Here is a 16702-nt window from a genome sequence, read left to right on the forward strand (position 1 = left end):
TCTAAATTTACACATCATAAGCATAGAGGAAAAAGAATTTCAGGTTAACCATGTTGACCAGATTTTAAACAGGATTGTAGAAGTGAATTTCCCCAAATTAGGTAATTACATCCCCATACAAATACACAAAGCACATAGAACACCAAATAGAAACAGAAAAAAAAAGTCCCACAGCATATCATAGTAAAAACACTAAATGTGCAGAACAAAGAGAGCATACTGAAAGCTGAAAAAAAACAAAACAAAACAAAAAGAGTTACATATAAAAGAAAAAACCCATCAGAATTACAGCTGACTTATCAATGCAAACTATGAAAGCCAGAAGAGCCTGGACCAAATATTCCCAGTTCTAAATGACTATAGATGACAAACTAGAATCCTTTACCTAGCAAAAACATCTGTTATAGTTTAGGGGGAAAGAGAAATCTTTCATGACTTGAATAGGCTGAAAGAATACATGTCCTCAAAACCAGCCTTTCAGAGAGTTCTTGAAGCAATAAAAGAGCTGAAGAAAGGAATGACTATATCAAGGGGTAACAGAAAGAAACTTAATGGGATATAATTGTGGTAACATTGAATTAGACAAAGACTACAAACATTAATCAAAATGATGGCACCCAACACACATCTTTTAATAATAACCTTAAATATCACTGGACTGGATTTCCCAGTCAGAAGACACAGGCTATTTGACTGGATTAAGAAACAAAATACATCTTTTTATTATTTGCAAGAAACCCATCTCACCTTCAAAGACAGGCACTACCTTAAGGTGAAGAATGAAAAAGAATATTTCAAGCAAATGGCACTAAGAAACAAGTAGGGGCTGCAATTCTGTCTGATGAAATAGACAAACTAAAACTAATCAGACGGGATTCATTTTGAATAAAGGAATAATTAACCAAGAAGTTATTGCAATCATGAACATATATGCACCAAACTCTGGTGCACCCAGATTCATAAAATCAACCCTACAGGACTTTAAGACACAGATTAACTCCAATTCAGTACTAACTAGTAGGGGACTTCAGTAACCCACTGTGTCCATTAGACAGGACAACCAGACAAAGAATAAGCAGAGAGAAATCTGAATTAAATGATTCCATTAATTGGACCTAAAAATGGACCTAACAGACATCTACTGAATATTTCACCCAAGCACCAAAGAATATACTTTCTGTTCATCACACTGTGGAACTTACTCAAAAATTGACCACATACTGGGGCCTAGAACAAGCCTCAACAAATACAAAAAAATTGAAAGAATTCCATGCATTCTATTAGACCACAACACAGTAAAGCTTAAAATTAAGAATGGAAGCAGCTCTAGTAACTACATGAACTCATGGATATTAAACCACACACTTCCTGAATGATGACTTGTCAAAGGAGAGATTAAGAAAGAAATAAAAGTATTTCTGGAATGAAACATTAAAAAAAAATCAGAAAGAGCACAAATAAATGATTTAACATTGTAATCAAGATATTGGAAAGGCAAGGACAAATGAAACCCAAACCCAGCAGACAAGAAGAAATAACAAAAATCAGAGCAGAAATTAATGAAATAGAAACAAAGAAAACAATACAAAGAATCAATGAATCTAAGAGCTGGTTCTTTGAAAAGTTAAACAAGATAGACAAACCCTTAGCCCAGTTAACCAAAAGAAAGAGCAAATCCAAATCAACAAATTGAGAGATGAAAGGGGAAACATCACAACAGACATCCAAAAGATCCAGAACATTATGAGGGAATACCTTAAAAGTCTATTAAATTTGTAAACCTAAAAGAAATGCACGGATATCTGAAATCATGGGAGCCACCAAAGCTAAACAAGAAGAGATCAACAGTTTAAAGAGACCCATAACATATAAGGAAATTGAAACAGTAATATAAAATCTCCCAACTTAAAAAAGCCTAGGCCCAGATGGATTTACAGGAGTATTCTACCAGACATTTAAAGAAGATCTGCAACCAATACAATTTAAATTATTCAAAGAGATAGAAACAAAGAGAGAACTCTCAAACTCCTTCTATGAAGCCTTATCACTCTAATACCAAAACCAGGTAACACAACAAAACAAGAAAAATATAAACCCATATCCTTATGGTGCAAAAATCTTCAACAAAATACTTGTAAACTGCATACAGACACACATCAAAAAGATCATTCAGCATGATCAAGTAGGCTTTATTCCAGAGATGCAGGGATGGTTCAATATATGCAAGTCAATAAACATCATAAATCATATAAATGGACTCAAAGGCAAAAATCACATGCTCAAGAGACAGAAGTAGTTACATAGTTCCACAAATGGTCACACATAGCTGGTCTCTGAATTACCCATGTCTAAGTGGCACATCTAGCATACACCTTCTACACCTAAGGTTCGCGGAACTTAGAACAGGGATGAAGAGAACACTAATCCATCTTTCAACTCGTCAATGAAGCTCCCTCATGCAACAGAGGGCCAGGAATGCAGAAGGTCACAATTGGCCAAAACTCAAGAGAATAAGAATCTGCCAAGTGTGGGTCCTTGGACAGGACTCCCATTAAAATTCACCCACCCCAGGCTCAGGGACTATTGTGAAAGAGGGGGCAGAAAGATTGTAAGAGCCAGGAATAGGTCCATGAACATACAGATATTATCCTATAGGCACCTGGGACCCTTCTCATACAAACTTACAAGAATGGAGTCAGCATGCACAAGCCTCATTCAAACTTAAGCAAATACCCAACATAGGACTGTGGAAATGAACAGGAGTTCCCAATCTTAGTTGAAGAATTACTGGAAGCTGATTACTGCTGAGTGAGGAAGAGCTGATCTTAAAGGAAGGGACTCTAGATAAGCTGACTAGATCCTAGTGGATGAACTTGCACTGAGGGATATCTGGGAGTTTGGATGTACATGTGTATTTGAAATGCCAGTCAGTTATACAGGTGTCTGTTAGTAGAATGTTTCTTCTAGCCATAGTTGAAGAACTGATTCATAGTAGTGCTGTGGTTAGGAGAACCATCTCATAGATGGTTACAATCAACAGAATGGGTCTTTCAAGAAAACGTGTAAGTTAAAAGAGCAGTGTTCCAAGAATACACTACTGTAGTCAGTACAAGAGAAAGTGTCCTTTAGAGAAACCATGATAGTTACCAGATGTGTCAGAGGAGAAGCTAGGAGGTTCATGGAAGTCCAAGTGGTATAGAATTTCAAAGACATCGTCAACCTATGACTGTTAACTCTTAGCCTTCCATTTCTTATCTGCACTATGAAGTAGTTTAGCATTTAAATTTATTTGCATCTTGATACTCCTTTAGGAGTTTTTTCTTTTGTTATTTTATATGATACAGTGTCCTTATGAACTTTTCTAATATGTTTTATGGCCCAAAATGTAAAACATAAAACACTGAATCTGTCATGAGATAAAACTGGACATCATAAGTTTAAAGCCATCAAAAAATTATTCTTTTAGTGGAACTTTGAACATGTAAATGTATTTGGTACCAGTTTCTGGAAAGTTGCATTTAGTGCCAGAGCTGGTATTTACTAAGCCCATGTTCTTTTTATATTTAAGATAGAAAATTTTACAAAGCATAAAAACACTATAAATATTTGCTATGGTCTATTTTTTTCAGTGACAAAATATTGTTTTCATACATATGTGTATATTTATAGAAAGACCTATAGAGTCTAGTTTGTGCCTCTAAATGTCTTTCAGGGTGTAATCATCCAGTGTAGCCTGGTTAACCTATTAAGAGTCAACCCTTTCAAGGATATTTACTGTCCCTTCCTAGCAGCCATCAGTTGCCTATAGGTCATGGGGTATGGTTGGGGTTTCTTATCTACTTCCCCATGTTTATGCTGGGATTATTGTCTGGCTTGCAATTAAGTGGTACATATGCATGCTATCACCTTTGCTTTACGTTCATTTGATTGACTTCCCAGCTGTCTAGAAAACTATTTCCTTGTGGTCAACTACTACCCCTCACTCTTACAGTCTCCCTGAACCCTGCTTCACAATGATCTCTGAGCCTTGGGAGGCAAAAGTTTGGTGTAAGTGTCCTATTCAGAGATAAGCATACTTTAGTTTCTTATTCTCTGCGCTTGTAGGTCTTCTCTGTGTTAATCACCATCAGCTGGATAAGGAAACTTCTCTGCGGAGAGTTGAGAGATGTTTTCATCTGTGGGCATAACAATACATTACTAGAATTCGCTTTAATATTTCATTTATTTAGCAGAACAATAATATTAGGCTTTCCCCTATGACCTATGGCACGTCTAGCCACATGTTCCTAGGACTGATACCAATTTCAGGTATGGGCTTATAGGTCTAATGGAACAGACCTTAAATCAAATTAGAAAGTGATTGATTACTACCAGAGTATTTGTCCACTATTATACCAGAGATTGTCTTATACAATTTTTAATATGAATTTTGTTTGGGAGCCTTTTAACAGATTATGACAAATTGGTTTGTTCTTTGCCATTTTTCTCTATCTGAACTCTATGAAGTCCTATATAATTACCAAATTTTGATTTTGATGAGAATGTCAATCAAAGTATCTCAAGTAAGGCACCATAAGCCAGTTAAACTATGGCAATTGAATTCCTTCCTAGGGATTTCAAGTGGAGGATAGTGAGTGATAAAATAATCAGATACATACAGATTAGAGACACATGTGCCAACATCTAAGTGTTATTAGCAAAAACAATGAGTCTTTCTCTTAGAAACAGTATATTTTAAAATGAAATGGAGATCTTTTTTAAAGGTTAAAAACTCATTCAATTTTATGTCTTACAGGATTTATACTCAGTTCAAACTGTTGTATAACTGTATTAATTCAACTGTGAACCTAAAAATTTTATAGCCACTTTTGAAAGAGATGTATCTTTACTCTGGAAATTGTTATTGAGTATGTTAAAGCTGCACCTGTGTCGTGCACTGTGGAGGTCAGAAGAGGGCGTCAGATCCCCTGGAACTGGAGTTATAAACAGTTGTTAGCCACCATGTGGGTGCTGGGAATCGAACCCTGGTCCTCTGCAAGAGCAGCCAGTGCTCTTAATGGCTGAGCCATCTCTCCAGCTCCATAATCACATTTTTGATGTCTTGTGAGCTTTCTCTCGTATCTTCAGAATCAAATAGGAATAGACACTTTTGACCAGTCAGACAAACCATCACATTAATTATGAAGCAAGTTTTATTATATTTAATACCCACAATTTTACATTGAGGATTACTTTCTTATTTGTAGACATCAAGTAAGTGGCATTACTTGGTATTTTGTTAGAAGGATGAAATTTGGAATTTGAGGCTAGGAATTTACTTATTTTTCCTTGACCAAGTTTTATGGAAAGTGTGGAAAATAATTAAAGTTCACTTCTGAGATTTTTTTTTAATCTCTAAATTGGGCATATTTAGATTTCATACCAAAATATTACCATGACACCCTAATAATGTTAAATAGAAATAATGAATTAAGTATACTTTATATATTTGCTTTGTTGTATCAGAAATGGAAGACATTATTTTGTACATAGGTAAATAACCATATTTTGAAGAATGTGCACCATGAACACCTTTTATAAACTTATAAACACCAGTATATTGGATCTGGAAATCTAGATACTGTTTATTTATGCATTTGTTTATTTAGCAAATGTATAGGTAGCAGTGTAGTAACTCTTTATGTAAATGGTGTATTTCTCCCTATTCATAGATAAGGAAACTGAGTTTACAGAGTCTGTCTTATATAACTTGTGAAATAAACCATAGCTGTATTTGACCTTATGGAGCTGTCAAGTCAGTTTTATTAATTGTCTTGTTAGGTTTCTTATGCAGAATCAAACTGTAAACAACATAATATGAAGCAATTATTTTATTTATGTATTTATTTTTATTTTATATGTATGAATATTATGCCTGCATGTGAGTAAGTGCACTCGTGTTTGTCCAGTGCCCGTAGAGGACAAAAGAGGGCAGCAGATCCCCTTGAACTGAAGTTATAGACAGTTGTTAACCACCATGTGGGTTCTGGGATTCAAACCAGGGTCTTCTACAAGAACAAATATTCTTAACCTCTGAGCCATTTCTCCAGCCCATGAAGCAATTATTTTAATCTCTGGTGATAAATATAATCATGCTTACTTATTTAACATATTTGTTAAATTATTTGTTGAATATCTAGTAACTGCTAGCCATTATGTTATATACTATCACATGAATAAAATAAGTGAAATACTGACTTAAGCTTATGTTCTAAGAATTTCATTAAATGTTGGGAAATTCTTTGATATACATTAAAAAACATTGTACAACTTTGGGTTAAACCTAGAACTTCTTTCATGATAAGAAAGCACTCTATTTCTGAGCTGTATCACCAGTCTTTATTATAGTCCTTTTAATGACTGAACTATTTCTTTCCTCTCTGTGTTCCTGACTTCCAGCTCAGATCATGGTTGATGTTAAAGAATGCATGAATGAAAGGTGAATGAAATACAGTCTACAATTTTCACTTTGTTTTAATTTTAAATTCTTTTTTAAGAATAAAATATATTCACATAGAGAATATCACTTTCTGTAGAAATTTTAATAAGTACAATTATCTTTAAAGTTTCAAACATTTTAATTGAAGAGGAACATATTATTTGGTAATAGGAAATAGTAATATTTGTAAGGACACATAGCATTGCTCTTGAAAGCATTTATATATGAAGTGTAACTAGGATGGCCGATGACTAATTCAGATTTTCAGATTGCTGTGTAAATACTTCTTTTTAAGTGAGTTTCAGTCATAATTATATAGGACATAGACACAAAGATCTCATTTTCACATCTCAAATCTGTGTTATGTACTAAAGCATGAATAAAATAGGTTAAATATTGGCAGAATACATGTTTTACTGAGAATTTTATAATGTTGAGAAATTCTTCTTTTTGAAAAATGTTTTGGGGATCACAACAGCATACATCTTTTTCAATGGCATCTAAGCTTGAAACTTAAGAAAAAGCACATTATCATTTTATTTGTTTAAGAATATCAAATAATTTTTTACTTTATTGGTTTACCTTCAGTATTTGATACTTGGATATGTAGCCTTGACCTAATAGGAATCAAAATAGAGGTGATTCTACTTCAGGAATTTGTAATAATCCCCCTACTTTAACACATGAATGTGTTCAATATTGGCAAAAGAACACGTTGCTACCAAAACTGAAACAAGATCCTTGAAACAGAAAGGATGTTGCCATGGAAAAATGAAGTAATAGTCCATCTGTGGTGCATTAATGAAGAGGATATATATATATATATATATATATCTTTTTTTTAAGATCATTTGTGTTTGGTGTGGCTCAGAGGGTCCCAACCAGGTGGTTTCCATGAGCATAATCTGACCCCTAGCTTCAGAATGTCTTACTGGCAGATTACTTCATTTTCTTTCCCTAGGATTGTCAGATCCTTACATTAATGCAGAATTTACTGCTGCAAATTTATATTCAATAATATAAATCATTCAACATTTTACATTAGAACCACTGTTTTAGACATACAGTTTAGGAGTTATTCTGAAAGTATGAAAAGATTAGTGTAATGGCCTCAATATATAGAATTGATGTTACATTATAACAATTGTTAGCTACTTGTATTACATGTATATTCTGATTCTAGTCACTAAAGGAACCCTTAAAATATATTTCAGAAGGCTTATCTTTCAGAGTTGTTATATAACTCATTTATCAATGTATTGTTGATTGTGGATGCATTATTCATTCTTTACACTTCATGAAATAATTGATTTTTGAGTTAGTGGAATGAGATGTGTCATGATTTTCGAAGTTATGCACACTTAAAATCAAGTTCCTAAGAACAGGTATATGATCACAAATTTATAATACTAAACTAATGGATTCACAATCTTGCTATCATTTTTCAACATAACATTAATATCTATATGATTTGCTCTTATTTTACTATTCATATTTTGACCTTTTTCCTTGAATTAGGAAAGAATGCTCACTTTGTATGTCATTTTGAATTGTACAATTAAACATTTCTAGTGAATTATATTTTTAAAACTTTCTAGTACATATGAGAATATATAGACTTATTTCTGAATAAAGTGTGTTCTGGTCTTGAACCTATGAGACTATATAGGCTTATTTCTGAATAAAGTGTGTTCTGACCTTGAACCTATCAAGTATTTAACATACAAATTCTTAAATTGCCAAAGCTGTGAGATAAAATTCTAGAATTAAAATAAGTAAGTTTTTGTGTCATGATGCATTTTTTTTTGGAAAAATGTATTTTCTTCAGTGAACTCAGTAGTTTGGCTACACCCAAAATATGAAGGAAACACAAACAATTGTTTATTTGTATGCTAGTGAAATGTTTGTGAAGGCAAGAAGGGGTGTGAAATTTCCTGGAACTGGAGTTACAGAAGTTGTTAGCTGCCTTGTGGGTGCTGGGAACCTAACCCAGGTCCACTGCAGGAGTAGCCAGTGCTCTTAACTGATGAACCATCTCTCCAGCCCCCTAATTAAAAGTCTTTTAACACATTTCTAAATCATATCTTTGATTCACAATTTTAATAGAAAACCATGAAATTATAGTTTATGTTTGCATAACAAAATAATTTAAGTATAGTATAATTTGAGACAGTTTGAGAAAGTAACAGATGTGTTACTTAGGGTTAAGTGTCTGATAGACACTTATTCTTTGTGTTTGATGAGTTCTGGAACTCTGTAACAGTGAAGTAACACAGACTCAGGAAAACAAATGACATATGTTCTTTCTCATTTGTGGATCTTAGCTACAAATCCTTAGATGTGAGTATATCTTGATGTAACTGTAAGATATGTGGACAATAGAAAGGAACCATGGGAGAAAGGGGGAGGAAGGAACTATTTCAAGGGAGGAAGATAGTAAGAGACAGGTGTTTTCAGGGGGAAATGAGAAAAGTGGGAGTTACTTTACTGGGGAGGGAGTAGAGATTGTTATACAGAGGGGAGTGAGAGGAGAGATAAATAATGCTTAGATGGCATGATAAAGCAGAGGGAAATGTTTTAGTGCAAAGTCCTACTGAAAAATACTTACGCAATACATACATGAGTTCATGTATATAGCTGAAGGCTATATAACAAAAAGCACAGTGCCAGGCAGATCAGACTTCCCTTTGAGATATTGTTCAAGATAGTCCATGAGACTCCCAAAGTAACACAGGATATTAACACAGCCCTAGATTGCCTCCCAAAGCTTGAGGGTAAGATCCTATTGCTGAAGGCAGGACATACTTAAGACTCGAGACTTGGAGCAATAGAGCTGGAACTGACCTTGAAGCATCCTTTCTGAAGACTAGCTCTTATGGTATCAGAGGATACTATACTAGCTGCCAAGGAGAAAACATATCAGTGGTCCTACACAGATGTAAAGCCTAGTAAACAACAATAACTGACCCAGGAAACTGTTGCTATTGTTGCAATAGTGGCATTTCTATCTTGGGGGTAATCAACAACTGTCTAATTGGGATTAAAGACCACTCAATGGGAGGGAACTCATGTATGGTACTGTAAAACATAGCTAAATACACATGGCTAGAGAGGTCATAGATCCTAGAGAAAAAGTTACTTTTGCCACATCCCTAGACCAATGCAATTTCTTACTTTATTCTAAATATGCATCCTCATACTTATAGAGAAATGCACCTTTCACCCCTCATCAAAGAAGCTTCTTTTTGCAACACATAGAGACCATTGAGTTTTGAATTTGGGCTTATGTGGTCTTAACACTCTAAAGATGTGGTATTTTAAGTAACTATACTTGAGTAATTTTAAAGGGCTATTAAACATCGTACATGAAATCACAATTTAATGATTTGAAGAATGAATAAAACGATAGTCTTTGGTTTTTAAGATTTAAACTTTTCATATTACCATGCATTTGTCTATATACAAAAGTGTAATTATATATATGTGTGTGTGTGTGTGCGCGTGTGTGTGTGTGTGTGTGTGTGTGCGTGTACCTTTGGGTATATACAAAAAAGAAATTTTGTGATACAAATATGTTCTTTTAACGATTGTTTAGTGCTATGAACTGAATGTTATAAATATGTTTCTTCTATATTAGTCTATTATTTTAAAATATAAGGGGTAAGCAGATATCACGATAGCTTTTTTAAAAAGTAAAGACAGTCGTATAGCTTTATTTGGCTGCTGTTAACAAAATCTGATGAACTAACTATAAAAGCAGGAAGATTTCTTTCACCATTTTTCAGCACATTTTCTTAGTCGTGATTCTTGTAAGTAACTGGAGAAGGGTAGCTTCACTTTTTACTTCATGTCACTGGGTGCTTTCAATCAAGTTTATAGCCTGGAAAAACACCTTTTCGATTGTTGTTTGGGTTTCTTAGTAAAAGTAACTCATGGAGGCATACATAGTACATGTTTCCATTTTTATCCTCACTATTCACTGTGATGAAGATATTAGGAGTATATGATTAATCTGATTCAAATATTTTAATTCTGCTTTTATTTTCTAGCTTGAAGTACATTCTTGCTGTGTGTTCATTCCCAATGACAACCTGCCCTCCCCGAGTACAATTGTATCTGGTGACATTCCTGGAACTGTAAGAAGTTGGTACCATGGACAAACCAGCATACCAGGAACACTTGTTTTTTGTTTTCCTCAAATAAAGATTATCAGCGCTGGTCACAAGTGTATGGAACCTCTGCAGGAAATTCCTTTTGTCATCCCACGGCCTATCCTGGAGGAAGGTACATTAAAAATAATTTACTCTTATGATTGATATTTTATCCTTGCAGTTTTAGGGTTTTTTAAATACACTAGTATACATGTAAACCAACTTCTATGTGAGAGAGTTTCATAACCAAACCAAATTATTAGTGTATTTTAGTGCTGTCATACCTTTTAATTATTATTTATTTATGTGTATAAATGTAAATCACCTATAAAATATGCATTATGATATAATTATGAGAATGTAAACCTAGGAAATATTGGGAGCAAAGTTGGTTTTGGATACTTTCATTAGGATGAAATAAGAATGAGTTTGATTTTACTTAAAGCCGCTTGATTTAGGAATGAATATACTGTATAAAAGTAATAGAATATATTATCAACATTGGGGCTGGAGAGATGGTGTCGTAGTTTGTTCTTCATTGCTGTGATAAAACAGTCTGACCACTACCAACTTGGGGAGCAAAGCGTTTATTTGTCTTACATCTCCCAGGTCACAGTTCATCAGTGAGCCCAAGGTAGGAACTCAGTGCAGGAACCTGGAGGCAGGAGCTGGAGCACAGGCCATGGAAGATCACTGCTTACTGGCTTGCTCCCCTGGCCTCTGCTCAGCCTGCTTTCTTATGCAACACAGGCCCACCTGCCCAGGGGTGGTACCACCCACAGAGAGCTGGGCCCTCCCATATCACTCATCAAGCAGCTGCCCCATGGACATAGCTACAGGCCAGTCCAATAGAGGCAATTCCCCAACTGAGGCACCCTCAACCCAGGTGTGTCAAGTTGACACTAAAGCTATCCAGCACAGATGGCTCAGCCGTTAATAGCACTGACTGCTCTTGCAGAGGACCTGGGTTCGATTCCCAGCACCCACATGGTGGCTACAAACCATCCTTAATTCCAGTTCCAGGGGAATCCAAAGCCCTCCTCAGACCTCCGTGGCATTGCATGAGACAAGTGCACTCACATACATGCAGGCAATACACTCATACACATATAAATAAAAATATTTTAAAAAGAATATTATCAACATCAACTATAATACATTTTTAGATTTCTAATTTATTTACACAAAGAAAATAATTGTGAGCTGGCTTGAGCCATGATTCTTTTTCAATATATACTTGATTTCTTATACTGCAGAACTTTCAGTTCCAAATTCATACCCTCTTTGAACTTTGACATATTCATTTCAAACAAAAGGTGAACCTGGAAAAGTTTTGCTTCACAAAGTAAATAATGTGAATCTGTATTTTAAGAACAAGTCTGAAATTTTTGACAGCTCTAAATAGGTCAACACCTTGTTCATATTATTGGGATGTAAGAATAGGAAACTTGATATTCAGATTACTGTACATTCTGTCACTTAAAAAAAAAAAGGTAGTCTGTGAAAACTTCATCTCTGAATATGATGTTGGTTTCTCTTTCAGTATCAAGAAAATGAAACCATTTCATTTAAGTTCCATTAAAAACTAGTTTTCTGGGGCTGGAGAGATGGCTCAGCGGTTAAGAACACTGTTCTTGCAGAAGACTCGGGTTCAAATCCCAGCATCCACATGGCACCTAACAGCTGTTCCTACCTCCAGTACCAGGGGATCCGACAGCCCCTTCTGACCTCTGCGGGCATTGCACAACACAGGTGCACTTACCTACGTGCAGGCAATACACGTACTCATACACATAAAATAAAAATAATAAATAAAATTTTTTTTAAAAACTAGTTTTCTCAGTCAGGGATATCATTCCAAGGCAGAGCACTTTCTTAGCATGTTTTAGAACCGTGCAACCCATAGTACCACAAAAATAAAACAATAAAATAAAAAGTATTTTTCATATCAGAAGTAAATGGGATTTCATTGCCAGACATTAATGTTGATCCTTAAAAATATACATACCATTATGATAAAATCATAAAATTATAGGGTCTAATGCAGCAGTAATCACTCTGCAGTCTCTTATTTTCTGCACCTTGGCCAGTTGTGGGTTTCTGTGTTAATCACCATCTGCTGCATGAGAAAGCTTCTTTGTAAGAGTTGAGAAAAGCATTAATTGATGGGTATAACAGTAAGTGATTAGGAATTGCTTAAATACTATATCTGTTTAGCAGAATAAGTATTATGCTCATTGGCATTTGCTCCCCATTCCTTCTGATCCCTTGCCTGTGACATTTCCTGATCTGCGTGAATTTGGTATTTTAGATATTTCATATTACTGGATTCATAGTGTATGGTCTTCAGTGATTGACAGTTTAAGATCAACTTATGTTGTAGTAATTTTCATTCTTTTGTGGGTAAATAATATTCCATCTTGTGTATATATACCATATTTTATTTATATGTGTATGAGCTGATGGACATTTTGAGTATGTCTTAATTGTATTTCCTGTTGTTGTTATAAAATACCAGGACAAGCAATTGTAAGGGGGAAAGTGTTCACTTCTCTTACCATTCTGTGTTATAGTTTACCATTGTGGGGAAGTCAAGGCAGCAGGAACCTGAATTAGCTGGACATATTACATCCACAGTTGCAAAGAAAGCAATATATTAATTTCTGGCATGCTTATATGTATTTAGCTTGCTTTCTCCAGCCTTAACTTAATGTAGAAATCTCTGTCTAGGCAATGGTGCCGTGGAAATTAAGGTTGTCAAGACAACCACCCCCCACAGACATTTCCACAGGCCAACCTGATCCTTCCTTGAGACTTTTCTGATCCACATGATTCTGTCACATTGACAGTTAAAACTAACCATTATAGGATGTTTCTACTTTCATCTTGTTTGTTTGTTTGCTTTGTTTTTGAGACAGGGTTTCATTTTGTGGCCCTGGCTGGCCTGGAACTCAGAGATCTGCCTTCCTCTGCCTCATATGTGCTGGAATTAAGTGTGTGCACCCCCACACTATTTCTGTCTTTTATGTACAATGGCCTGGCTTTTGGGGGTGGAGGGATGAATATGTTTTAATTTCTACTAGATATATTCTGAAGGGTAGAATTGTTCTATAATGTGGTAACTTGTATGCTTAAACTTTTGAGGCGCTGACACTGTTGTCCAAAGTGATTTCACCACTTTACATACAATCAATGGATGAAAAGGCTAATTTCCACCTTTCTTTATCATTATTTGTTAGGACCTGTAATGTTTGTTTTGTTCTAGCTAACCTGGATGTAAATTAGTATCTCATTGTGGTTTTTATTTGTATTTCCCTAATAAGTAATGATGTCGAATTTTAAAAAATTATTTGTTATTTTTATTTTATGTGTATGAGTGTATCGTCTGCATGTATGTGGGTGTACCTGTGTCTTGTAATGCCCATGGAGGTCAGAAGCAGGTGTCAGATCCCCTGGAACTGGAGTTATGGATGGTTATTATCTGCCATATGGATACTGGGAATTAAACCCAGGTTTTTTGTAAGGTCTTTTGTAAGAACATTTATTCTTTCACTTTTTTCCCCCCTTCTAATTGCAGACCTGCATCCTGGGAGTTTCTCTAATCTGGCCCTTCAATTAATTAATTATATTTTTAAACATATTTCATGTTAAAAAATTTTTGAAAACTTTTATACAAGTCTAATATACTGAAAATGATACAGTAGTTATTGTATAGCTTGAACAGTTGCATAATGTCAATCCATACGTGGTACTAACACTTGACTCAAGATAGAGACTATCTCAGGCATCCATGTAATCTCTAGCTCTCTGCCAGTCACACCATGTCTTTTGAAGTAGTCCCTAGATTTACACACACATACACACACACATACACACACACAGAAAAAGTGTGCATATGCATACACACAATAAATGGATAAATGTAATACGTTTTTAATAAGTAGAAGAAAAAACATTAGATTTGTGGAAGACAAAGGATTGGATTACTTATAATTGTAATAGAGATGCTCAGTGTGTGTACACTAAAGTGTATATAGAAATTTTAGAATCATAGATCATTGTTTATCCTAGTACTTTCAAAAGAATGATATTGATGCAAGCCAGGTGATGCTGGGTTGAGAACTGAATAAAAAATCAGAACTGTTACATGATTAGGTACTTAGAAACTTACTTGAAAAAGGGAAGAAAGAGGATGGTAGTTAGGGCTATATACATCTTAATATTCTTTAGTTATAAACAATAAGAAGCAAGCAAGCTTTACATAAACAAAATAGAACTCATGACTCATCTGTATTCTAGTATAGAAAACAGCTTTTACTTTTATTTTTAGGTTTTTCCTATATAAATTGCAGTTAAAACTTTCTTTTCTTTTTTCTTTCTTTTTTGGACTTGCCTTCATATCTCCTGATGTTATCATTTTAGAGTTTGAATTTTCTACTGAAGAGTCTTAATTCTTTGAAACCAGGTCTTTAGATTTCCACTGTTCCAAACTACAAAGAATCATTTCCTACATAACATGCTTACATTATAACATAGACTTACTTAGGCATGTTATGTAGATGGAAATATTTTTGAAATATTACATATATTTTTCTGCACACAGTGTAATCATTTTTAAAATTTTCAGAATTACCCTTATCACTGTAACCAGAGCAAATGTAATGAAATGAGACCTTTACATTCTTACTTTAAAACTCTCTTTGTATCCTGAGATGCCTTAAAGAGACATAAGGTTAAATTCTAGTAAAGAACATTTTTTAAATTGAGAGATTTACTTGGCATTGTATTCTAATGTTGTCTGTTTCTTTGTTTATTTAATCCTGGGCTGATGATGTCTTTAACAATCTTGCAACTCAATATTCCAGCCACATGCATTTCTTTATCTTCACATGATCTTATTTCTGTCCTACTGAGTACCTCCTGAGCACTCAAAATGTAACATACACAGCGAAACATGAGCATTTACCACATATTAGACACAGAGAACATGGATTTGAATAAGACAGGCATGCTGCTTACTCCTGGATATTTTACAACCTTTTCATAGGCTTGGAATGGTAATGGGCTTGGAGTTGAATGCTATTTAGTATTTTTCATTTGATAGCTTTTATAGAGGGTTGTAGATTTTAAATGAAGTTGTTGTGTAAGAGTATTTAGATAGTATCTGACACATATTAAGATCTCAGTAGAAGCAATTATAGTTATTAACCGAAAGATTTCCAAGTTCAAGGGTTTAGTCTCTAATCTCTGTCATTTCCTAGATACAATTTCCTTTCTTGATATATTCTGCTATGTTCCTAGAGTGTTATACAGAAACCTATCTCTGTGATAGGCTTAAAACTACAAAATTCTTAAGTTCTTTTAGTTATTTATAGAATCTATTGATGAAAGAACAAAATAGCATTTGTTGAATGTGTCTTCCTATACAGACATGGCACTGGTATGCGTTGCATCAAACCATTTTTAAGATGGCTATTAGTATCCTAGATATTTTTGTAGTTTATGATTCTCACATAGCAGTTCTTCTCGGTTCTCTTCCTATCTTAAAAAAAAATTTTATATTGAATTTTGTGTGTTTCATATAACAGATCTTAATAAAATTTAGACCCCCCCGTCCCATCTGCACCTCCCATAATGCCCTCCCCCACTGAATTTCATGCATTCTATCATATATATTAAGCCTTATCCATCAAGCATTTTGTACCCAGACGTCCCTTAGTGGACTCTAATCGGCCCATCTAGAATCACTCCCTTGAAAACAATCTTCTCTGGTTCAGCAGTTAAGAATACTGGTTGTTCTTGCAGAAGACCCAGGTTCGAATCCCAGTACCCACATGGCAGCTAACAACTGTCTGTAACTCTAGTCCCAGGGGATCTGATAGCCTCTTCTGACCTCTGCAGGCATTGCATGACATGGGTACACTTACTTAGATGCAGGCAATACACGCATACACATAAAATAAAAAAATAAATTTTTTAAGCTTAAGAAAACATAAAGGTGAAACAGGTAACAGAGCTGATAGTTAATTGAAATGACAAACTTACACTAATTTGAAAAAATATACCAGATGCT

The 16702-nt window shown here is 34.7% G+C and overlaps 1 protein-coding gene across 9 annotated transcripts in view; it reads left to right on the plus strand.

The window, feature by feature from the left end:
• Vps13b (vacuolar protein sorting 13 homolog B) overlaps window positions 1-16702 on the plus strand; it is a 723076-nt gene that overhangs the window by 310097 nt on the left and 396277 nt on the right. For all 9 annotated transcript variants that reach the window (XR_003849285.1, XM_029562764.1, XM_029562762.1 and 6 more), the window contains exon 23: window positions 10528-10762. Coding sequence is in view for 8 of the 9 variants with exons in the window: in XM_029562764.1 (XP_029418624.1) it covers window positions 10528-10762 (235 nt within the window). In the remaining variant the exon portion in view is untranslated. The remainder of the gene's footprint in view (window positions 1-10527; window positions 10763-16702) is intronic.

Source organism: Nannospalax galili, unplaced genomic scaffold (genome assembly GCF_000622305.1).
Source record: "Nannospalax galili isolate Female #2095 unplaced genomic scaffold, S.galili_v1.0 scaffold334, whole genome shotgun sequence".
NCBI classification, from domain to species: Eukaryota; Metazoa; Chordata; class Mammalia; order Rodentia; family Spalacidae; genus Nannospalax; species Nannospalax galili.